The sequence below is a fragment of the Chanos chanos genome, chromosome 2, assembly GCF_902362185.1.
Source record: "Chanos chanos chromosome 2, fChaCha1.1, whole genome shotgun sequence".
Lineage (NCBI taxonomy): Eukaryota > Metazoa > Chordata > Actinopteri > Gonorynchiformes > Chanidae > Chanos > Chanos chanos.
Window position 1 is genome coordinate 14,255,827 of NC_044496.1, and position 25,681 is coordinate 14,281,507.

At 39.2% G+C, this 25,681-nt stretch overlaps 2 protein-coding genes across 2 annotated transcripts; one reads left to right on the forward strand and one right to left on the reverse strand.

Moving 5' to 3' along the window:
• The first annotated feature begins 209 nt into the window (after positions 1-209).
• LOC115805448 (CD151 antigen-like) lies at positions 210-8,279 on the forward strand. The gene is made up of 8 exons (XM_030766032.1): positions 210-326; positions 3,983-4,067; positions 4,306-4,497; positions 6,718-6,792; positions 7,089-7,193; positions 7,388-7,549; positions 7,637-7,723; positions 7,847-8,279. Exons 2-8 carry the CDS (start codon positions 3,984-3,986, stop codon positions 7,904-7,906), a joined length of 765 nt encoding a protein of 254 aa, XP_030621892.1. The 5' UTR covers positions 210-326; position 3,983; the 3' UTR covers positions 7,907-8,279.
• Positions 8,280-18,210: 9,931 nt separating this feature from the next.
• Positions 18,211-24,999, reverse strand: taldo1 (transaldolase 1). Its single transcript, XM_030764911.1, has 8 exons — positions 24,789-24,999; positions 21,340-21,463; positions 21,056-21,163; positions 20,799-20,930; positions 20,276-20,451; positions 19,866-20,063; positions 19,377-19,522; positions 18,211-18,820 (listed from the first exon to the last, which is right to left on the reverse strand). Exons 1-8 carry the CDS (start codon positions 24,883-24,885, stop codon positions 18,788-18,790), a joined length of 1,014 nt encoding a protein of 337 aa, XP_030620771.1. The 5' UTR covers positions 24,886-24,999; the 3' UTR covers positions 18,211-18,787.
• Positions 25,000-25,681: the final 682 nt, after the last annotated feature.

Below are 25,681 nucleotides of genomic sequence, written 5' to 3' on the forward strand. Positions count from 1 at the left end.
GTCAAAGTGTACGAGTTTGCGGCAGATATTCGTTGAATTTTAACCACAACAGCTGATACGTCTCTTTGAAAAACACTGCAGTACCACTGAACACCGGAAAGCCAGGTGCAGTTTTTCATCTGGGGTGGTGCTGGCTTAACATTAGCTCAACTGTGTTTCCAGCTCTATTGCACTCGGAAGGCGTGAGGAAGTAAAGCGTAGTGCTGGCGGCATTTGAGACGGATTTCTGGAATGAAAACCACCACAATACTTTAATATTTACACTCTCAAATACGTCTGAAGACAAAAGAAGATAACGAGAACACACTCGAGTATCTCATCATCAGGTAGACTAAGCTTTCGGTGTCTGTTTTTTACAGAAAATGTTGCAGTCCGTTAGCAGTGTTACTATACGTCCATGACACAAGTTGAAAGTCTTCGAGTTGAAAGTGAACGATGTAACATTTAGCTCCTATCTCGAATGCTGGCGTTTTCCTGTACCTTAACAAACATCTTATCTTCTCTCGATCGTGTTTGTGACGCACTCTCTGTTAAAGGAAATCTGTTTAGGTGCGGTTACTGTTTCTGTGGGCCGTGTGTAATCGCGGCCCTTTGTCCTGTAGGGAATGATGTTTGCAGAATAAAGAGCATCGCGAGGCTATGGTAAATGGTAATGGCAAACCGTCTTTCTGGTCATTTGAAACAAGGCACCGAGTTGTGTTTTTTAAATTTAATTTGATTAAAAGTTTATTTTATTGTCAAGTTAAAATGTACAAATGTACAAACGAGTTAAGTTTTTCTTAACAAAATCTCTACAAGTGTCTTCACCAGATCTTTAGGAAAAAATCAGTGTTGCAAAAATTCAAACGCAGATAAGGGTATTTCTAAACCCTTGTGGCACTCATCAGTCCAGGCAAGTTAGTTGTTACTAACGATGCCAGCTCACTGCATGTGTCTCGGAAGCAGATGTTTCTGTCTGGTCTTCAGTGTTGTCATCTTGTACTAGCCTGAGCCTTAAGTTGAGACTTGAAGCAATGAGTAATAAAGACAGTTACTACAGTTACCTGATGATTTTTTTTTTGGTCATAGGCTACCAGTTTCAAAAGGGCCATTTTCTCATTTATGAGAAAATATCAAAGATGCCAATGGGAGTAATTACCATTACAGATTTTCCCTTAACTGCACAATAAGCTATTGCACAGTAAAACAATGTTTAAGTATGGGAAAGTTGATTTTAGATTTTCTTTCTCCTGATAGGCCTGCATTCTCTATGTTTAGCTTGTGTCATGTAGTTATAGGTTATGTTTTAATGTTTGCTTGTCTAGCAAAGTAATGGGAAAAACTACCTTCAGTGTGGCTTAGTTTGAGTTAAATTGACATGCAAACACAAAGTGACAGACGCTCCACTAACAGTTAGGTGACATACTTAGAGGGATCATCTTAGCAGTGATTGATTTGAGTGAGACAAAGGCACATGTCCATTTGTGAGCTGACTGTTTCACAAGTTCATGTAAATTCTAACTGAAGTTTACTTTTGTCTGTTGTGACAATTTTGTCATGCCCATATTAGTATTAATAATCCAGATGAAGCATTCACAAAGGTCATAAACTGATTTTGATGCCAGAAGCATGATGGGAAAACCTGACCTGGTGTCTACGTAATTGCTCACAAGGTCTAACTTAACAGTGAATGATACATGCTGGTATTAAGTATTTGGGTGCTCAGTGAAGCAGTACTTACAGCAAAATGTTGCTTACAGCAACATTTTTGTGTCTGGAAAAGGTTTCGAAGGTATTTTGTGGGTGGTTTGAAGAAAGGTTGGTTTTAGCAGGTAAAATGACATGTCTCAGAACTGCTGTTCTAAGAAACTGTACAATTTATGTGAGTATTCTGTGCAGATCAGGAGAAGAAGCGCAAAACAGATAAACATACTCATTTAATTTCCTGGAGCGCTTCACACTAGATTTTGCCTTCCTTCTTACCTCTGCAGTGGATAAGTTTCCTTTCATAAACCCGTAGCAAGGATCATTCTGCTTGTGTGGAATATCATTCATGTACAAGAGAAAACTTCCCCAGGAAGGGAGAGATGCACTTTCTAGCACTCCCTCTACATTAGGGTAGTGCTTTGGATTACAGTATGTGGGAGAGGGAACTTTTTGGGGCAAGTCAGGACTTGAGCATCAAGTAAGAGAGACAAGTAGAGAGAGCAGCCACAACTCTAGATGCATGAGTTAGCAGCATGTAAGTCCAGAGAGGGTTTTTTTTTTTTTTAAACAGGGACCAGACGTAGTCTGCTTCTCCTTTAACAGACTCATTCTGTAGTCATTTGTTTTCAGCCACTCCCTCGAGTTTAAACACTGAGTCAGGTATATTGGTCTACTCCCAACACATGCCCAGGAGCTAATGAAATTTACCATTTTCTTGAGAGAACCTGTTTTGTTAAAGTGCCCCAGGCTCTCATTTTCCATCCCCACAAAACTTTGTGGGTTGTTGAGTCTGGGTCGGGTAGAGTTAAATTATCCATTAGGATACCATTTTTGAAATAGCATTCAGCACATGTCATTGTCGTTTGTTAAATAAGCAAGACTAGGTACATGTCACATAGGCACATAGGGATTGGAATATTAACAGTATGTATTTAAACAGATTCAGTTTTCGATTTGAGAATGATTTCAAAACCAGTGTGTACTTTTAGGCTAAAGCTACATTACATTGATCGTTGCCTAGAGAAAAAATGTTTAGATCTTGATAGGTTCCATACCAAATGGCTGGGTACAAACAGGTGTACTGTAGTTGATATATCTTTATTTTTTGTCTGGTAAGATGTTCCAGTTAACATTTGAATAGATATCATAGCAGGTAGGCTACACTGTAAGTGGACACATGATGACTACACTGTAAATCAACAGATGTCAGCTTACTAGGTAACCTCTTTGTTGTGGTCATCTCTCATAATAAATCCACTAACATACATATCACCTGTACTGATTAATTATTGGAGTTACTCATCATGTTGTGCGCAATTAATCTATAATAATAGTATTCAGGACGCTATAAGACTGAACAGTATGTCTTCATATGTGATAGCACATTTGAAATTTGGATTCTGTGCTGTATTGCTGTATTTAGTCTTAATAGGACACTTCTGGATCTACAAAATCATTGAAATTTGTCTGTGGAACTTTACATACCATTTGAAGCAATGGAGCAATACATGGTGACAAAGAATTGAGTCTTGTGAAAATGTTTTTCACTCACGTCTCTTTTTCTGTGTGAAAACTGTAAAATCACTCATTTAAGTCATCGCTAAATAAATTGCATTGACACAATTTATTGACAGAATAATACAATGTAGAATTTTTGCTTTCTCCATTATTAATGTCGTTGTCATTTCCATTCATTTGCCACTTTACTTTCAGTTCAATATACTGTCAATTGCTTTAGCACAAAGAATCAATCAAGTTTCCATCATTAGTTTATTTTCCTAACTGCATGAGACATGGCACATTTCTCTTTACTTTGAGGTCTAAAGTTGTGGTAATTCCCCTGTTCTGATGACAATTTACAATTTGGCATTTTGCAGACGCTTTGAAACCAAAGCAACTTAAAATTAGTGCATCAATCAGGTTTAACCACCTCATAAGCAAAACATTGTGGTAAGAATACAAATTAATTATTTCCAGTACCACGCTTCTGTATATCCTGCAGCAATAAAACACAAAACTAAAAACAAGGTTAGTACATGGGATTTTTTTTTTTGGATGAACATGCAAATGATGCTGTAGCAAAACATAACATATGACAAGCACGTCAATGACCAGTAGTCAACTGCTGTGACTCATCCATATTCAAGATTCATTTAAGCTGTTTTAAATGTCTATTATAAATGTCTGCTTAAAAATATCTGATCCATTATTATACTAATCACATCTCTCCGCTTACCTTCTTTTCTTTTTTTTCTTTTCTTTTTCTTTTCTATCTGTCTGTCTATCTACCAAGCAGAATGGGGGTATCTAATGAGAAGACAGAAAGATGTGGGACCATCTGCCTAAAATACTTACTTTTTGCCTTCAATTTCCTGTTTTGGGTGAGTCCTTTGAGTCTTAGACAGCCTCAATACAAAATGGCAGCATATTCAAGTGTTTGCTTTATCCATATTCTGTCAAATCTGGTTCTGTTATTTATTTCCCTTTTAGTCACCCAATTGCTGTTAAATGTGCCAGATCAAGGGATGGAGCAAAATCTTACAGGAGTTCCACAGGAGAAAGGTTAACTATCCCATGCCCTGACAAAAATGACACAAATCATATTCTTTGTCTTCCTAGCTGGCAGGGGGCGCTGTCATGGCAGTGGGAATATGGACAGTGGTGGAGAAGAGTGACTACATCAGCTTGTTGTCTTCCAGTATCTACGCCATCTCTGCCTACATCCTCATTCTTGCAGGGGTCATTGTCATGGTGACGGGAGTACTGGGCTGCTGTGCCACTTTCAAGGAGCAAAGACAGATACTGAGAGTGGTGAGAAACATACAGATACATAAAGGCAAACACAGTGCATTACCATGCTGTACCTCTCCATAGGTACAGAGGTAAGGCCGGTTCTTCAGCTAAGGAATAAAAAATGAGATAATTACGATTCAAGATTTGTGGAAACACACAGCTATGGGAAGAGAAGTGACTCAAATAATTGGATATATATGCTCTGTATGTGTTGCTGTTTTTCATAGTTTATTTGAGAACAACTCTTAAAGTGGTATCTTGAGAGAATGAATGAATGAATGAATGAATGACCTCACTAATCTACATTTAGGAGTCTGAACCAAGCTGTCATCCAGTCTTAAAACTGCTAATAACCTGTCGCCCTCACTCAACAGCTAGATGAATGCGTCTGTTTTTATTATTTTACTTTATTTTGATTCTTTTATCGGCCCTTCTGGTAGTTGTTTATTTGCTTTGTGTGAATAGTAAAGTAATATAATGCAGAAAAAGCTACTTGTTCATGTGGTGGAGCAATGCACAGTGCACTCACAATGGCTGCAATTTCTCTAATTTGCCATTAGATGGGGTGTTTTACAAAACCTACTTAAAAACTGTAAAAAATATCCCAGTGAACACACACATGTATTTCTGTTGATTTTTGCCATTTTAAGTGCACTTTTTACCAGTGGTTTTTTGTTTTTTTGAAGTTTACACACCTAATCATATGGCTATAATGTGTAGATTTTTCTTCTGTCATCTAAAGTTGATTGTTTTGTGTATGTCTTTATGCCAGTTAGGGTGAGAGTACACCTTTCACACTTTCATCAGTATGACTAACTTATTAATCCTGTGATCACTACTGCTGCATGATGACTTTGAGCAACAATCAAAATTTCCCTACCCCTCCACACACATGCCATTACTGTGGCTATACATTTTGTTTAAAAAAAAAAAAAAAAAAGACACATTCAAAAAGACACATGCCTTTGGGTAAACTGATCTTTCTTTAAAAAAAAAGTTCTCCATGGTATGTGTGTGATGTGAATTGTCACATTACACACATACCAGAATCTCAGAAACTGAGATGATTTGGTATCCATTGTTTTTTATCTTTTCCTGCTGTAGATTACACTGAAAAAGTGACGTACAAAACCGGTCAGACTAATTGTTTCAAATTGTTTTCACTCAAAAGATTGTGCTTCATCAGAGAAAAGTAAAGAAAATGCTAGTTTCTCTTTTGCTTATTAGTTTGATGCAGATGGATAACCCTTTGCTAAACCCATGTAGAAAACACATTTTGAATATTCAGAACCTAACAAACTCCTCCCATTTGGTGCTTATTTACAAGATGCTGTTACATTTGGCTCTAGACGTACTACAAGTGTATTGATAGATGTTATTTGTAATGAAAATCCCACTTCTGTGCCAAAAGCAGATATACTCTAGCATTCACTCTGGTTTAACCAATGTGCAATACATGATTTTGAATAGATTTTCATCATTGGAAATGTTTTTTATACTTACCATAAAATATTCTCTGAAGTGTACCTGGATCATGGAAAAAATCATGGTTTTCTTCTCTTTCTGGCTCTTGTCCCAGACCAATCCCTGGCCTAAAGTCTTGGCTAGTAACATATGTCAGTCTACGTACAGGCCTGTTGGATGAGTTTATAAGGTCATTGTTGTTCTCTGAAAAAGAAGTGCCCCCTACTATGTTTCGGAATACATGAACTGGGAAAATCCTGCTGTATGCAGCCTGTTCATTTACCTCCCAATTGAGAAGCACCTTAACATTATTTTGTAGTACCTGAATTAGACTAAATTACTCTCCATTGCTCTCCTTGCCTCTTTTTCATTTTTGACTACTGATCCTGAAGCACTGAACAACTAAAAGCAGTTTAACAGCAGTTAAAGCAAGGTACAGTTGTACTCAATAATTATAAAAAAAGCTACTCTACTCTTCATGCCCATGTTATAGTGGAGGTTGTGGAGGTAAGGACATGTCTGTGCATGATCAGGTATGTGTGCCTCTGTCCCTGAAGTCTGAGTAGAGTGGTTGCTAGGGATTTGGGGATATCTGGGATGCAGAAATGCAGTATCCTGCTGTCCTAGAACATTTCTGACATTTTGGCCATGTAAGAGCCTGTTATTATGTGGGATAATGTCTGTTTGTCTGACAAAACAAACAAACAAAAATCTAACTGACTTCTTCTTCTCTCCCGTTCTTTTCTTTCACACAATTTTTCCTCATATTCTCAGTACTTTGTCCTGTTGCTCTGTATTTTCCTTCTGGAGATCCTTGCTGGTGTGCTGGCCTATGTCTACTATCAGCAGGTAATGTCCCTCTCTCTGTCTCTGGTGTGTCTATTATGTTTCTGTCTTGAAGTGTTTCCTCATATTCGTTTGTCCTGGAACCTTGCTTTTTGTTTTTACAGAACATGGGAGAAACACTTGATCTCTCAACATTTATCATACACTTCTTTTCAGTTTGCGTCATTACTGCAGTGTCATGCTTTCTGCCACCAGTCAAAACATGTGTCTGTTTGGCCTTTAGTGTGACTTTCACTCTGTGTGTGATATTGTGTGTGCTGTGGCTGGGAAGCTGTAACTGGGTGTATTCTTTTGGTCAGCTAAATGAGGAACTGAAGGAGAACCTGAAGGAGACCATGGTGACGAAATACCGTCAGCCAAATGAGGACCATGTAACCAAGGCAGTGGATAAACTACAGCAGGAGGTGTGTGTCTACATCTGGTTAAACAAATATCAACCATTAAAGTTAAAATGCAAGAATATTATGCAGAAACAAACACTTCACGGCACTAATTGGTCTTTGTAACTCACTTTTTTCCCCCTGAGCAGTTTAGTAGATATGCATTCGCTTGCTATTTCTTAGTCTGGTCTTTTCTGAATCTGCTCTTTGACTTTCAGTTTAAATGCTGTGGTAGCAACTCGTCGTCAGACTGGAATGCCAGTAAGTGGATCATATCTGAGTCCAAAGACTCCAGAAGATTTGTTCCTGACAGTTGCTGCAAGACCCCTGTAGATGGCTGTGGGAAAAGAGACCACCCATCAAACATCTATAAGGTGGAAGTAAGTGACTGGATCAGAATGACATACAGGCGAGAAATCACCACCCAGTTCCTTCAGTTCATTACATTCACACTGTTCATTTGACAGGGTGGCTGTATCACAAAGCTGGAGAACTTCATCATGGACCATCTGAAGATCATTGGCGCTGTGGGTGTAGGGATCGCCTGTGTTCAGGTGAGTTTCACTCTGTGCTAAGTTATGCAAAGCTTACTTATATGTGTAGTTATAATACTTTTTATACATTAAATATAATGTTTTAAATACAATTTTTAAGTTCTGTCTTTCTTTCTCTCTCAGATCGTGGGCATGGTTTTCACATGTTGTCTTTATAGAAGTCTAAAGGCAGATCCATACTGAACACATTTTGCCTTTGAAGGGACAGTGCAAATGCCTACCCACTGAACATATTTTTCAATAAGTGTCTCAGGTTCTGTATGCGTTGATTTGAGACATAAAAGAGGCTAACTTTATAAAGAAAAAAAAAATAAATCAATCAAACACTGGTGGAAGCATGTACAAGGAAATGAATATGATGCCATTTTAAACTGCATGGAGGAGACGCATTAGAAAAACATGTTGCCATACGAATGGTGTGCTTTAGCTATCCGATACCAACATTTCAAGTCAAGATTGCTTGTCAAATTTCATCTTTCTTACATCTTTAAAGCTGCACAAAGCTATCTTTATGGTCTTTGTGGCATATTCTGTCTTGTTTATGTGCCTTATTTTATTATCTTTTATAATGAATCACAGCTTTTACACTATGATATTTAATATTGAAGTTTTAGGTAGTGATGTTTTACACTGGACAGTTGCTTTAACTTGTTAAATATTTTCCACAAAGACATCATTGTATTATTCAGACTGTATTTTTTTTTCCTTCGGTAATGAGATATGCCCTGTGCAGCAGCTAGATATCATGGTAATAAACTTTTGTTGAAACATTTATGTCTGAATTTTGTTTTTTCCTTTTCCAAAATATCACCACTCTTTGGAATTAGGAACTGTTGTTAATATTTGTGTTGTTGTTGGATAGATATTGGGGATGGATGGATGGTGTGGATGTTGTATTTAATATCAAAAACTGGCATAAATCTGGAGCCTGTTCTCTTTAAGGATATTATAATATAATATTATATCCAAATTTCAACTTGAATAAAAAGTTTTCAAGTAGTCTTTACATTTCGAGATTGTAAAAGTGAGCATCTTTTGTAGAGAACAGCATAAGTCTGTGAAGTTGAAATTTGAATTAGATCTGAACCAAAATTGAGGAACCTCTCATTGAACAGCTGACTTTGTAAGAGGTTCATGAAGTTTTCAATATTAGCCTGTAGTAAAATTACAGAATAGACACGGATGTTTTATGTGAGGCAAAAACAACGAAGCTGTAAAAGTTTGATATTGCTCTCCTGACAAAATCATACTTGCCAAATATCATAAAAAACTAAACACCTTTTTTTTTTTTTACATTATCTTAAAGATTACTTTATTGTTTCAAATAATTTTATATATGGAGGTAAATCATCAATAATATGCCACACATATGTGGCAATATGTAAATACGTAATATGTAAAATTCACAGCTGCATGTTCTTTTCTTCTTCTTTAACCATTTCATGTTATGATGCAAAAAAACCCAGCTAATTGCAGAGATTGTTATAAATGTTGAATATATGGTGCTAATTTTATGTACTAACATAAGAAAATGAGCAGCTGAAAATAGATAATATTGTAGTCCAATTTTCAGTATAACACAAATATTTGGATTCATTTTGTGATACAGTTCTGCCTTCAGTGATGTAGACACAGGAAGATCATGTGCAGGAGTCCTGAGGAAACGCCCATAACGCCCGCAGCCCAAATGGAAAACTGACCTGCTGCTGCAGGAAGATAAGAGATACAGAGCAAGTATTGTGAGGAAAGATCCATACATGTTGTCTTATGACGCTCATATATCAGTGTATCAGTAGGTCTTAGTTGGGGCTACATCAGAAAACTTTTGACATGTTAAGAGAGAATATATTCATGAGTAATGGCCTTGTTATACAGCATTTAAAGTCATTACTACATGTGAATGACGGCCTTCTCCGCTCTTACCTTGTGATGTTGTGATCACTTGGGTGGTGGCAGTTACAGCAGCAGGTAAAACAGCAGGAGCTTTGGTTGTGGCTATGGTAGTGGAGCTTGTGGTTGACACAGTCGGTGTCTTAAGGAGGAGGACAGGTCCTGAACGTACAGTGTATGACTTTGTATAAATGCTGTCCACTAGAACCCTACTGTTAAAATTCCCACACTGGTTTGGGCACTTTTGAGAGGGTCTCGTAGTCACACACAGATTCATTGTACATTCCACATACATCTGTGATTTAAAAAGAGAAATGGGCATTGCATTGTCAATTAGAAAATAAGCACACCATCACACATCGCTCCCTTACTTCATTTTGGTTCCGTCCTTCTTTTTTCCAGAATGATAAACTGCCCTTCATAACATCCGCATGAATGTATAAGATAAGTTTTTGAAAGACATACCAGGTCCCCCTTTATCTCCATGAAGCCCAGGTAGATGCGAAAGATTCGGACAGAGGGAGTCGTCGTCACAATCTCAAGACTTGAGTTACCAGTTGCACATCTAGGAAAAAGGTGAAACATGTAAGTGATTTCATAATGCGATTCAAGGCACATTAAAGGCAATGTGTGTTTTCAAATTTTAAAACCAGAAGATCTTAACTCCCAAATTAGTTCTTTCACTCATTGGCCATGTAATAGCCCTGAATCTAAATCATTGTTTCCTTACTGGTTATACTGGGATTTTATATAAACAATATGTAGCTTTTTAAATCAAGTCAAGCAGATCTTAACACAACTAGAGCTGTATTAATACAGAAACGTATCATCAAATGGGCCATGCCCATTAGCATTTGGAATGTCTTTGCCCCATATCAGTATATCCTGTCACAGACATGTTATGCTGAGCTATAGCCAGATGGGGTCAGTATTGTACAGTGGAGGCTTCTAGCTGACTGAGCATGACTTTGCAATGGATGTTTTTTTTTTTTTTTTCGAAGCTTGTGCATTTGACACTAATTAAACCAGGCTTGTAAGTCAGACACTTATGTGAACCTCCTCTCTTGAAATATTGGCTTCTATGTACAGCATCATCATTAACAAATAAGGATAATAGTTCAATGTGATTCAAACCATCGTATTAAGAAAAGGCTTTCAGTGAAACTCCAGGATATAATTACAGAAAGATCACAGATCATGGGACAGTTCTGTAAGACACTTGGTCTACATTCAGAAACAAAAGTGGTATGACTAAAAGACTGATGTCCAGAAATATACTCAAGAAAGTAACCCGGCCTCAACAGTTACATACAGAAGATCTGGAAAACAATGACAAGTCAAATTTGTAGAAAATTATTCCATCTGATTCTGCCAAATGACCTTACAAAAAGTTTCATTCAGGAGTGTACAGACTTTGTTCTTGTGCTACAGCTTTGTTTACATATTTTTTCCTTTCATTTTTAACCCCCAAATAAGTAAAGTTTCATGAGGGGTTAAGTGGATTAAAGCCTTTCAAAAATCTTAAAATGAATAATTACTGACATAGCAACAACAACAAAACGCGGAAGGGACCAATGAGAATGCATAAAATATACTGCCTGTCTATATCCTAAGTACAGTATGGTACGACAGCAAATAGAATCTGATCGTATATAGTTACTTCTTTGTTTAGCTTGACAAGTTTAATGAAATGCACATTAGATATTCTGCGGTATGATACAAAGTGAAATGGTCCCTTCGATAATTGAACAGTTGCCAGGCATAAAGATACTTGAACTAAGATCACGTGCATTGCTCATGGCTACTCTGTGAGCAAACGGATCTGTTCTGAGCTCGGTGTTGGTACTAACCCTTGGTTCAGTATGGGACGAGACTGGGCAAAGTCCGGCGTCTCTGACTCCACGCATCGGCTCACTATGAGCTCCGCCCGACCCAAAGAGGCATTAGACATCACATACAAGTCTAGCATATCCAGCTTTTCCACAGCACGGACCTCCCGGACCTGTCGTGGTGGCTGTAGACTGCGAAAACGGGGAATGCGTGTCAGGTTGCCCATGGGGCCTTCCCCAGGCAGGTGGAACTCCATCCAGAAAGACACAACTCCAAATGTCTCCTCTTCTGCTGGCATGACAACTCTGTAGTACGGTCCTCTGGCCTCTTGTCCTTTGATTCGGCAGGCCAGTGGTAGCACCAAGGAAGGCAGGCGGCTAATGGCAGAGGGGGGGCGAAAGCTGCGCAGAACATTGGTGTACACCAGCTCTGACCCCGAATGCTGAAAAACACAAGGGGTGAGTTAACACCAGAACATGACAACACCAGAGGAGAACTAGTGGAGCACATTATATGATATTCATGTGACATGTCAGACTTTAGGAAGATGACAAAAAGCAAAATTGATTTGGTCTATGTTTGAATGATTTACACCCTGTACAGCTTAGTGTAATGTATTTTTTTTTTTAAACAGAATATGTGAGAGATATATCCTACCACTCTTTTAGTGCCACAGGCAGTGAGAGAGAAGTTGGTGATCACATGAGTGGCGTTATGGTAAACTGGGCAGGTGGGATCATTCAGACGCAGGTCTGAGAGAGGAAGACGCTCCAGAGTTGACACAGGAAGCACCAAAGACATATCTCTCTGACCACACTTCAGCTCTGAAGAAAGGATTAGTATCACAGCCAAACTGAAACTTAGGCCTTTCACCCACTTGCAGTCGATATGGGTATAAGTTATGCTCAGAATGGCACAAGACACTCAACTCAGAGCAAGTATCATGAACTGCAGAAAAAAACTTTTCATCTTGAGGATACAGTGTCAGTCATTGTGGATGTATAATGGACTAACTTCCTTTGTGTATAAGCATGTAGCAAATTGCAGATGCTATCGTTATATATTTTGACATTCTTTGGTGTTAGAATATATCCTTTTTACCCTTTCGATTGAACTTAAGAGGCATGACGATTGTGAAAAGACAGCTTTTGGATCAATTTCTCTTCTGAGTATGAGTGTATCCATAAAACATTTACTCTTTTTTATGTTTAAACACTCATTTTGAAGGGTGGATTGAAAGGAAAAAAAAATAAAGAGGAAGCTCTTCTAATTGTAGACAAGGATTTATGGAATAAAATTTGGGGGGGGGCCCTTAGTAGTGAATATGATTATTATAAAGGTCAGACTTTATGTTGTACCTGTTCCAGGAGGCAAGGGATCCATCTGCCCTGAGAAAAAGAGTAAGAGTCACATAATTCTTGGGTTGTTGCTTTTGAAAGTTTCTCTAAATCAAAAAATGTAATTCAGTAGAAACAATCCACCAGAACACAAAGAGGAACTTAGAGATCATTCAGAGACCATATGGAGACACATATGTGACAACATTTATAACTTGATCATTTATTATAAAGGGGGGGGGTTGAGGAGAAAAACTTTAAGTAATGAAGATCTGACATAAGTGAAAAAATTAAAGGGGACAATAATATATCTTACTTTGATGGAGCCACACACACCGGATATCAGACTGAGAGCTGCAACCAAAAAAAAAAGAAGAAGAAGAAGAGGAAGAAGAAGAAGAAGAAGAAGAAGAAGAATGAAGAATTAAACTGGGAAAACTGGGAATGCATGAAAACTACATTATGGAATGTTTGTAAAGGGAGTATGTGACAGGAAATCCTTCACAGACCAGATTTATGTAATCCTAAAAAATAATAATAACTCATAATCTCCCAAGACATTGCTGATGAACTGATGGCCACACAATGACATTCCTTTGTGCAAAAATCCAGAGAGATTTGTTTTGTTTGCTTGTTCTTTTTTATTACCGATCAGTGTTAGCAGAGAAACAGATGGGCAGCAGTTGGGGCAGCTGATTGGGGCTTCTGACCCAGTTGAATTGTATTAACATCTGTGAGTCTGTCCCCCTTGTCAGATTTGACACCAGGAGGTCAGGTGGACCAACAACCGCAATCTCAGATACACTAGAAAGGGACAGACACAGAATGAGAAAGAGAGAGACAGAGAGAGAGAGGGAGAGGTAGAATGTATGTTTAGCATGGTAGACATGTGTATCGTAAAGGTGTAATTTATACCAGTTCAATGGTCTACAAGTTTTATGCTCTCACCTCTCCACCTCTGAGCTGGCAGTGACATTGAAGTTGACCTCGTCATAAGGCAGCACAGGGGTTACTGTACCTCCTCCTGGGCTTGACTCACTGATCACCGGCACTGCAGAGCAGTCAGAGGGTTTGCTCTCCACTGGAAAATAGCAGAATATAGAAATAAATGGCGCAGAACTTGACCTATACATGCTGTGCCAACTGTACTGAAACCAGTAAGAGATGGAATTTGCTTCATTCGGCACTTATGGATTCCATTTAATTGCATTCTGTATGAAGGACACATAGATCTGAACTGCAATTGTGTAATTGTGTAAGTGCATGTTACATGTAAACTTTTGTACACTATTTACACAGAAGGAAATAATGCACCTGTGATTATGAGGTGCAGAGAGATGGAGCTGAGTGCCTGCACATGGTCTTCCAGGGCTTGTGGGAAATCCTCCACCATTAGCTCCACAGAGTACTGTCCTACTGCAGCCTCGCCGCTGTAGAAGAGAGTACAGGTCTCCTACCATGGAGAGAGAGAGAGAGAGAGACAGCAAAATCTGTGATCATTGAAAAGAGAGAAAAATTCAGTGGGAAAAGAGGATCAGGTGAAAGGAGTAAAATTGAGAAAAAGACAAAGATATGGGGAGAAAACAATGGACTGGTGGACAAAAGGAAACTTGAAAGCGTAGTAGTAAAACAACGAGGAAGTAGCTTGCGGAGAAATCTCTCATTTCAGTGTCCAGTAGATTACAATCAGGCTCAGGTAAGTCATGCAAAGCAACTGCTGGCTGAGAATATATTTTTGCATCTCCAAATGATTTTATTAATTGTAACATATAACTCACCTCATCAAGCTGAAGAAATGCATGCTGAGAGCAAGTCTGGCACTCATTAAAGTCTGCTCTCCCATAGCGACACTTAACCAGATCTTCATCCAAATCCTTTACACTCAGAGGTATAATTCGTGGACAGTCTACATTAACCCTAGTTCACATACACATACACGCACAGATATTTAATAACATAGAAATGCACAGCAAGTAGATGTGAACATAGCACACACAGAAGTACTTGTGAACATAGCATTGGAAATTAATAATATTTCAGTTCATTTCACTGAGAGATAGTTGTTGACTGATTGAGAGAGTACTTCAGAGTGTACAAGGACTGTACCTGACTGGAGGAAGCAAAGCCACATGTGGAGGGTGATTCACTTGATCTGTGTCTGCTCTCACAGACATCTGAGCTCTGGTTGTCATAGAGATATCCACACTTGGCCTGAAGGTAGAAGCATGACTCAATCATTAGAGCACTAAACCAGATATTACCGGTAAGGTCACCAATGAAAAGGACCAGTGCAACTGAAGGATTATCAGAATAGTCTATACTTCTCTCAGTGGGTTATTCTGCCCATTTACAATACAGCAAAAAAGGAGCACTGACTTATCACCCTTCATAGTTCACTTACCCCAGCTGTAGCGTGGAGGTATAATTGTTTGGAATGGTTTTTTGCCATTGGCGAACACACCACCCAGGAGACGGATAAAGTCCTTGGAGAGGGGTGGACATGACATGAGTAATACATTCTTCTTCATCACACACTCCTTGAAGGAGAGATGGACAAGGCAGAGGAGCAAGCACAGTATAATGAGCTCTCACCTGGGAGCAGAGAGAGAGAGGGGGGGAGACAGACAGAGAGGGGGGGGGGGGGGGACAGAGAGAGAGAGAGAGAGAGAGTAATGAAGGTTGTGTAAAATGCTGGCCCAGGCACACTGCAGTGCACTTAATTCTCCTCTGCTTTAGAAAGTCCAGTGTTCAATGTATAATCACATTTCAATCTGTACTTACCCTGGCAGTGTGCCATCACTTTGTATTTGGATCAAATGATACTGCTTGAGAATTTGAAATCTTTGTCACTTTTTCAGTTATGTATAATGGCACTACACCTAAACCTCTAATGAAACATTATTCTAAACATGATCAGCCCAGTTGTATAAGTTACATTTAAAACAAAAATGTAAAAAAAAAAAAAAGAGACCGGTTCATTTTCACTTTGTGAATAAACACGGCGTGTTGAAGGAAAACCTGCTCAGTACATGATGTAGATGCCTCTGAAATATTTTTAGACTTTCATACTGAAATGTACACGCCCTACTGTTTCACTCTTTAGAACTATCTCCCTCGCTTTCAGTTCTGGCTGTGTTCTATAGTTCACATCTGGGAAAGATTTAGACATGAATGCGTCAGTATAAGGTGTAAGCGGTTCTAGCGCCTCATGAAACATGGACTGACATATTCACAAATTTGAAATCAAATGTCGATATCTTTATACATAGTTATGGGCAAACATACCTTTAGACCTCCCCCCTCATCTAAAGGCTCGAGATTAACCACTGCACCCAAATAGGACGCCTTGCAGGCCAACCCCAGCAGCAACAGGCTTAGGGTCACAGCCTGGAGCCCCAGTGTGACATTTCGGTACATCAGGGCTTCTTATGCTGGGACAGGAATCAGACAAAGCTGCTGAAAGCAGAGAGAAATACTCTTGATGTCTATATTACACAGAAATAAACACACACACAGACACACACACACACACGTGTGTGTGTGCCATTTTCTGTAGCAGTAAAGAGTGTCAGATGTAAAAGCCTTTCACTACCTTGGAAATGCCTCCCTGTCAGTGAGTCCCATCAGGCAGTGATAATGACGCTCATGTTTACAACATATTTACCTTATAGCAGTAAATGAAGAAATTATAAATATATTATATTAATTCCAAATATATAGCTAGAAGTGTGAATAAATGTAATTCTGAATACTTAATATGTTTGTATTCAGGCACATTAAAGAGCAGTCATGCTAGTTTTGGTTAATGTTTTTTAGCTGAGAGATTTTCTTTCTTTTGTAGACTAAATTAGCTTTGACTTTATCCTTCTGTGTAGGGTAACATCAAAAGAAAGTATGCTGAAAACATTTTTATTCCCAGATCAAGCAGCAGCTTCAAGCCCTGAGGTGTTTGTTTTCTTGGAAATCATAACCAGACAAGAATTAAATGAAGGGTGTTAAAAACAAATACAGACATAGAAAATAACTAGAGGCTACTTGTGGCTGAGAGGAGCAGGAAAACTGTCAACAACACATTAACAATGCATTTCTCAAGCAGCTGCATGTGACATAAAAGAATTACTCAGTGTGTTTCGAATATAGGACTACACAGAATGATTCTGTGGAGTGACTTGTACTATATATTTATTTGTCAAAATGCCGCCTGTTTTCTCCTAAATGTGGCACGCCCTAGTGCTCAAGTATCTATCTATCTACCTTTCTCTCTCTGAATGATCACTTTTCAGTGTTATTTGTTAGCCAGCTATTCACAAAGCAGTGCTTAGTTAAATCTGAACAGATCTGGGTATTCTGAAACACTAAAGATTGTACCAGGATGGAGGCAAAATTTATTAGGTGAGGTTGATAAAACAGATTATGTTTATCTACCAATTTGACAGACAGATAGATAGATCATTTTAACAAGATGTATTCCATTGAGAAGTGAAAATACAAAATACAAACATATTTTATATTTGACTCATGTTTTTCTTAAAATAAAATTTAGTGTGCTCCTTTATTTTACATTGTTGGCCTGAGTTCAAAAGAACATTCTGTATTTTAGAATGCGGACAACATCTTTGGTGTTCAGACCTGGTCCTCAGTCCAACACGTAATGCCTAAGTCCAATGCCAAGCCATTCCCAATACATTCTAATCATGCTATATTTTATATTCTTACTAGTTTTCTCTGCTGTTACATACTTCAGTTATACTGGGGTATGCTGTACATGTATGGCTGTAAACACAAGAAGTCTAAAATGATCTGACGTATTCACTCTGGCTGTCAAATAATTCATATCTAAAAGGTGTCATGTGGAGAAACAGAGTAAATTACGAAGTCTGAGCTGTCATATATATAAAAGTTTTAAAGTTGCTATAAATTTTTTTATATATGCTGTATATAAGTCTATCCTGAATTGAGAACTGTTTACTTTTAATTTGGTGTTGTTCCATATGTGACAGTCACCTTACCTGTTTATGGAATGAAGATTCACCTCTGTGTTTCCCTTTTCTTATTACTGCTCTTAAAGGTGGACAGATCCCTTTTCATCGTAGGTCCTAACCCTCCTTTAAGGGGTCAGTGTTGGCTTGAATCGCCTTGTCATGCTGTTTTTCCCTCTGAAGTAACGCGTCTCATAAGGGAATGCCAAACTGGCTTGACCAGGGTTGAATAAGGCACTGAACACCATTGTCAGTATGTGATGCGTGTAGGTGTGTTTTTGAAAGAATGCCTCACAGAACAATCACACAGTAACCATGTCTCATTATGACTCAATCTTGTACCCATTTTAGTTTTACTTTCAAACATACCAACACTTCTTTTTTGTTTCAGTGTACAAACTACACCTTATGAAACTTCCACCAGTAATAAACTGTCAAGTAGGACACACAATTTTGGGGAACAAAAGCTTTAATAAATGGATTTCAGATATTAATTGTATTAATCATCACCATGTCCTGAGGTAATCTGCTCATTAAGATTTCATCAATTCCCTTCAAAGACAGTGGAATACAAACTGGAAAAAGGATCATAGTGCTAAACACCATCATTTTTGCCTGGTGAAGGGGCAGTGGTCCTCTAATAATCTTCTTAAGTTCTCTTTTGTGTCCATCCAAGTCATCAGCACAGCAGGTAGAAAAGTGCTCCTAGTCATACATCTATAATAAAGTTTTGACTTTTAGGTTTGAGTATGCATTTGGGGGATCCTGATGAGAGATCTATGCTTAATGACGCCTTCACCCTTGCGCAACAGCACAAGTTCATTCTTCAAACACACATCATTGTTCACACTCTCAGAACTAAGGAATGTTTTCTTTTAAGAAAGTACAATCAGCAGTCAGTCACAATTTCAGCCAGCAGGGGCACAACGTAACACGAAGGGGCAATCAATAAGGTTCAGGTGGTCCCATTCCATCATCAACCCGGTTGGTTTTTGTTTTCTTTTTTCTTCTCTCTCCACACTTCACCACTACTGACCATTCTTCACGTTCAGCATCTTCTCCTGTTTAAACACAAAGTGCATGAGCAGTTGTCTTGGTTTGCCACAACTGCTAACTGATCCTGGCAACACCTGTTTGTAAATTCACCCCTATGTGGCATTCAGATTCACTGAGCACTTATAATTACATTGTGCAGTGCTTAATCAAAGTCTGCAACACATTTGGTTTGGTATGTGTCAGGCTCTCATGTAGCTGAGTGCCCCCCCCCCCCCCACTTCATCTAAGTTATACTGCACACATTGATAGATACCTCACTCTCTTTTACAGCCCAATCTGTACTCTGGCTTGGCATTTAGTGTGTGATTTTTGTGGTAACTGGTCATGACAATAATACACTAACTAATACTATAGCTAAGGGAGCGAGCACCTGTCCAGGCAGCTCAAGTTGAAGTGGGAGAAAAGAATGAAAAGAAGAAGAAGAAAAAAAAAAAAGCATCATATTTGTGGTGCACATGAAGAGCTAAACATTTCTTTCCTTATATTGCCTCTCTTGTTATTCTAATGGAAAGCATTTTCATTAGTAGCACAATGTTTTGACTCCCTCTATATCTTCCGTACCTTGATCATGGTCTCCAGCTTGACAGCATCAGCAGCAAACTTGCGAATTCCATCGGAGAGTTTCTCCACAGCCATGCGGTCTTCATTGTGGAGCCAGCGGAATGCCTTCTCATCCAAGTGCAGCTTCTCTAGATCACATGCTTCAGCTAGAGAGAAAAGAGGGGTGTTACACATGTGAATAACACCCTTACAAAGCAAGACGAAGCATTCCTTCAATGCTGCCATAGCTAGAGAAAGTTGACCTCTGCACAACCACTGAACTGTCTCACCATGTCTACGTTTAACAATGATATGAACTGAAAAATAGACCTCACGTATTAAAAGAAATTAATTTTAAAAGTACTGAATATTGTCAACCTTGGGGAAGACCTTGAACGTATTTTGACAAGCCTATGTTTTCAGTGCAGCATTGTTATGCTCTCTATACAACACGAACAAGTTTCTCTGCTCGAATACAGAATCTGTGGTGTGCACAGGATATTTCCTCACCTTTCTGTGGTGTGAGACTCGCAGTCACTGCACTGTGGTCCTGGCTAAGTTCCCCTAGCAGCCCAGGGGAGATGGTGAGCAAATCACAGCCAGCCAAAGCCTTCACCTCCCCTGTGTTCCTGAAGGAGGCGCCCATCACTACTGTTTTGTAGCCAAACTTCTTATAGTAATTGTAGATTTTAGTAACACTTATCACACCTGAGAAGAAAAACATGTTCAGCTGCATGTTAGGGGAAAAGATTTATCAATGGATGTAAACAAAGCCGTTGAATGTAGAGGAACAGCTTCAAGCTTCAAACTTCATTATTACAACATTATTCGGAGTCTGACACTATAGTACAGTATCATATTTTCCTCTCTACCAGAGATTTCCCTCTTCAATGCCCTGCACTACACTGTCCTACACTTGCCTGGGTCCTCATGGGGTTCGAAGCTCTTGCGATCTGTGTTCTCTTTGTACCAGTCCAGAATACGGCCCACGAAGGGGGAGATGAGAGTAACCTGAGCCTCAGCACAAGCCACTGCCTGGGCAAAGGAGAACAGCAGAGTCATGTTGCAATGGATGCCATACTTCTCCTCCAACTCACTGTCAAACACACACACAAAAAAAAAATACCATTAACACACATTTTACATACATACCATTTTCAATACAGCCATTAAACATTTTTATAAAGCAACAGAAATCTACACTGAAGGAAAATAAATCACACATCAGCACCTTGTAAAAAGGTAAAAATCAAAAGGAAGTAGATGGGGCAGCCAATATTTCCCTCACAGTGAGCTATACTGGATTCCACTTCTAAAATATACAGGATTGTACAATTCTACACTGTACCCCTTTGCATTATCAATGTTGTTCTGTTCACTGAAAAAAAAAAGAAAAAAAAAAAAAAAGAATATGAAATAACAGAGACAAACAAACGTACTCACCGTCCGGCCTGAATGCCCTCCCAGGTAGAGGAGAGTTTGATGAGCACACGCTCTTTACTCACTCCAGCCTCCTCATAAAGGGCAATCAGTCTCCTGGCACGAGCCACCATGGCATCCTTATCAAACGACAGTCTGAAACACACATTGACTTTCTTAATCAGGGGGCAATCTTTTTACTTTGGCATTAATGAAGGGCAACAACATAAACTTAAAAAATTAACATAAAACTATGGATCACCAGTAATGTTTTGTCATACCTCGCATCCACCTCTGTGGAGACCCTGCCTGGGATCTTTTTCAGGATCTCCAACCCAAAGCTCACAAACAGCTTATCCATAGTATTGGTCACCTGTTCCTCTTCACTCCTGTCGCAGAAGACATACAAAGGTTTTTCTGATTGCCCTGCGTTCCTGTGCTTAGGTAACACCTCACTTCTTTTCAGGTGTTAACAATGAGATCTTAAGGGCATGAGGTCAGCTGTAAAACAAAGATGCACAAAGGTTATGTGAGAATGAGCATCTCCACAATCTGTAGGTCTTACCCGCCTTTGGCAATCCCATATTTGATTGCTTGGTCTACAAGATGCTGATATGCAGTCATCTTTGCAGCAGCCAGGATGAGAGACGGGTTGGTGGTGGCATCCTGGGGTTTGTACTCTTCAATTGCTGTGGACAGACATAGAAACTCAGGGTAAATCATGAGGGCTGTCATGATTTATACAGTCTATGTATATATCATATATTTATCTACAGTTAAAATCACTCCTTAGTTTGCATTATTTCATACACAATAGAAAAAAAGAAAAGGTTGCACTGATGCATCCACATTCAATGTCATTATGCTTATCAAATTCAGAGCTTCAAAGCAGGGCTTATGTTACATGCAGTGACAGACTGACACAAACAGTAAACTGTCCACATTCCCCACAGTCCACATTGAACCAGAATATACTAGGCTGGAATCTCATGACCAGCCAGCGTGGAGCCCTGCACAATGTAGAAGAGCCAATCAGGACTTGCTTGGACAGGGACTTGTTTTCATTTGCGATGAAAAATGAGATCAAACTCTCAGTTGGCAAGAACAGGGACACCAAACAAGTTAATCAAGATAGAGTCAACTCAGAGGCTAATTTAAACCACTGCCAGGCCTAACTTTCATAGTTTAATTCTTTAATCGCTCTCTTTGCTAGTCACTCCATCACATAAGAGTATTTCCAGATCTGTCCTGTGAATAAATCGGCCACAGCTAGGAATGTGATCTCCAAACATGGAAAGAGTGTTACATGTCACTAGGATGAATAAACTCAGACTTCAAGAGAATAACTGCAGCATGACACCACAGGAATAACCTCATCCTCTGAAATTCAGTCCTTTCCCAAAACAAGATCTCAAATGCCTTGTTCCTATTCAAAAGAAAAGCACATACATGTATCTCCACATGTTCAAGCATACAACTAAAATGTCTCTGGGGCACAGGCAGGTGTGAACAGACATGAACCAAAACCTGTCTGAGTCAGATCACGTGTACCATCTGTAGTGAAGAACTCCTTAAATCATGAGACTAGTGTCTAAACGTCACTCAGAAATCCACTGATTAACAACGCAGCTAGCAGGCTTTCACCAGCTTAAGTCAGTCAAAGATGACCAGTAAATCAAAGGGGCAGAAATACAAGACATACAGGCCTGTACCAATTACAAAATACTAACTTCTATTAGCCGACTGATGAATACTTTAGCCCTTCATCACCCTTGACAATATTTGCCTACCCTTTCTAATCACAAAATGGGAGCTAACTTGTGCACATTAGGATAATTTGGTATAGAACAGATCCTTCTTAAGTCATGCAACCTACACTCATAATCCAATGGGCAAAAAATATAGAACTAGGGGTAGGACAAGGAAATAACTACACTGAAACTGCTTTTGAAACAGGTTCATTTGGTGTAGAACACAGACTAGTCATGCAACCCACACACATAATGTTATGGGCAAAAAGACAGAACTGGGGGCGGGACAAGGAAACAAGTGCATTGATATTACATTAAGAATAGATACCATCTTCACACTGAATCAAAGCAGTGAATTCATGAGATTAAAAAGACTTCACCATCACCGAATATTGCTAAATGCTTCAGCTGAGAGAGAGAGAGAGAGAGAGAGAGAGAGAGAGAGAGAGAGAGAGAGAGAGAGAGAGAGAGAGAGAGGAACAGTTCTCTCAACACAAAGAATGCATTTCTGTAAGAGCGATGTCATAACCATTTTGCACTAGTTATTTTGGAGAACAACAACTGAAAACCCTATGGGGATACCTTTCACAATGTGTTTAACCAAAAGAGCCGTTTCACAATGTGCTTTTGGCCAATGGTATCTGATGCTGACATGTAAGCATATCTGTCACCCCACATGGTGTGTTAAAAAGTTTTGGCAGCCCAGACCACAGTCCAGACTCTTCTGCTGAGTTCTGGCTTCAATCCAAGCAATGCTAAAATTGAGGAACTAGTGTTTCATGTTGTATCAATAAAGAATTGACGGTAAACTGGACAAAAACAGGTTGCAAAATGAAAGAGGAACATGAATGTTCACACAGTCTCTTTACTGGTAAGCCTCAAATGCCATCCTAAATCCTGACAAAAGGGTCAGAGATATAACTACTATAATTAATATGCGCTTCATTCCAGGGGACTATGCATGAACAATTTTCTTCAAAAAGAGTCATTACATGACTCTTGTTTTTAATGATTAGTTGTTCCAGGTAAGAGAGGTAATGACCAGCAAAGACTACAATGTAACCAGAGGGGCCCAGTCATTTTCACCCTGACACACACATGCACACGAGGAAGTACTATTTCTTACTTGTCATTCTGACTTAGCAGGTACATACTTGCCTTGTATTACTGTTCGTGAACAGCGCTTTACTTCCTTGTAGAACTTGGAAGGCGTTTGTATTTACTCAGTGACAGAAATCAGTTTTCCCTGTTCTAATATCAGTTATGGACACGACAAAATCAGTATTAGAATACGAGTCATTATGTTGGCTATTATTTAACTGGAGCAGGAGCACACCGTCACCGAAGGCATGACTCGTTCACGCCCAATGTTTTGGACTGGCTGAGACTAACGGGCGCAGCGTGCGTGACTCTACAGTGTATCCAGTTCATTTTTAACTAATTACCGGGGGCTCTTACTGAACGCAACGCTGGTATGCGCACAAACATGCGTGACCCGCATGCATCAAGCAACTTTCAGAAAAGCATTCTTACGACCCTCGTTCCTGCGCGAAGCATACACCAGAGTAGTTATGTCGTTCATATATTTTTTTTTTTTTAAAAAAAACTTATCCACCTCGGAAAATGTGACAACACATCGGCCTTGCAGTGGCAGAATCACTAATTAATGTTTTCTTTACAATTAGCAACGCATGTTACCCAGACAAAAATGAGTTAATTCAAGGCATTGCCCTCCCATTATATCCTTTCCTAACTAGAGTGCTTAAAATTGCCACACTGCTAGCATTATCTAAGATGGCTAGCTAAACATTAACTATGGAAGAGACTGAAAGGCAGAGCTGCCTGGCGACGGCAGACCTAATATTCACAACCACTCCGAGTGAACGGTGTCACAACGACAGTTATAAAGTTCACTTCTGCTCACAAGTTAGAATATTTAAGTCTGCTCTCCAGCAAAACTAAACCAATTGGATTATCAAGACGTGTGCTAAGAGGCTCAGATGGCCATGGCAGTTTAGCTGACCACTTTTAAAGTCATAATACTAGCAGTCAGCTAATCTATGGTCGACTAGGGCCTAAGGCTAGGTCTGGTCACCCCAATACCGGCCTCATTTTTCAAGACAAATTCCCACCGGCATTTCAACTAGCTGTATGGTTCTCAAAACAAGACAGACGAGAGAGAAAAAACACGCCAACATGCAGTCATTTACCATGTTTGAATGAAACGCTTAACACGGCAAAGCCGGAAGTTATACAAATTTACCATTGAAGTCCCCCGTGTCTGCAACAACCACTGTGTATTTCTTCAGCTGGTCAAGAGCTGACTCCATCTTTCGTCGTTTGTCCGGTGACACAGACATGATGGACGGTAACAAGCTGCCTTTTATACCGAAGCGCGTGAGCAGGCGAGGAATGTCGGAACCACGAGAGGACGGGAACGAGGACGACAGAAACGCGTGAGCTGGTTGCGAAGCCAAGGCGCGCCTGTCACGGGGGCGGGGTTTTCAGACTGAACACCAATGAACAACAACATGTAGTTGGTACCTTATTGTAAACCAATGAGAAAATGGTGGAGGAGGCGGGGGACGTCAAGAACAGTGAGGCTATTGAGCTGATGTGAATGACCAATTCATACAGAAACTAGGCGCTGTGGACAGTTAAAATTATTTCTATCATTATTTTTAATCAGAGTTTTATATGAAATGAATGTATACAGAATTGCCATTCAAAGCTGTAGATGCCATGTCGTAAATATAACGGTACAAACCGCCGTTTTAAAAAGTAAATATCAATCATGATAATGGTGATTGTCCTAACCTTGCAGTGTCTCTCTCAGTCAGATTGTACTTCCTGTGTCTCTCTCTGCCCGACAGAAAGGTAAACAGATTGCGGACGCTACAAATGAAGTTATAGTCTGCTCCAATATACGGGCATCGGTGACCATTGTAATATAAAGTCTGTTTCACTCTTAAGAATATGTTTGTGTAACATTCTTCCCAAACACAAATTAAGTCAGCTCTACGATTGTAACTACGCAGCTTTAAAAATGTCAGCTTTATTATATAACTTGGATACTTGCAAGAATACTTAACTATTTCTAAGGTATTTTATTTTATTTTATTTTATTTTATTTTATTTTATTTTATTTTATTTTAT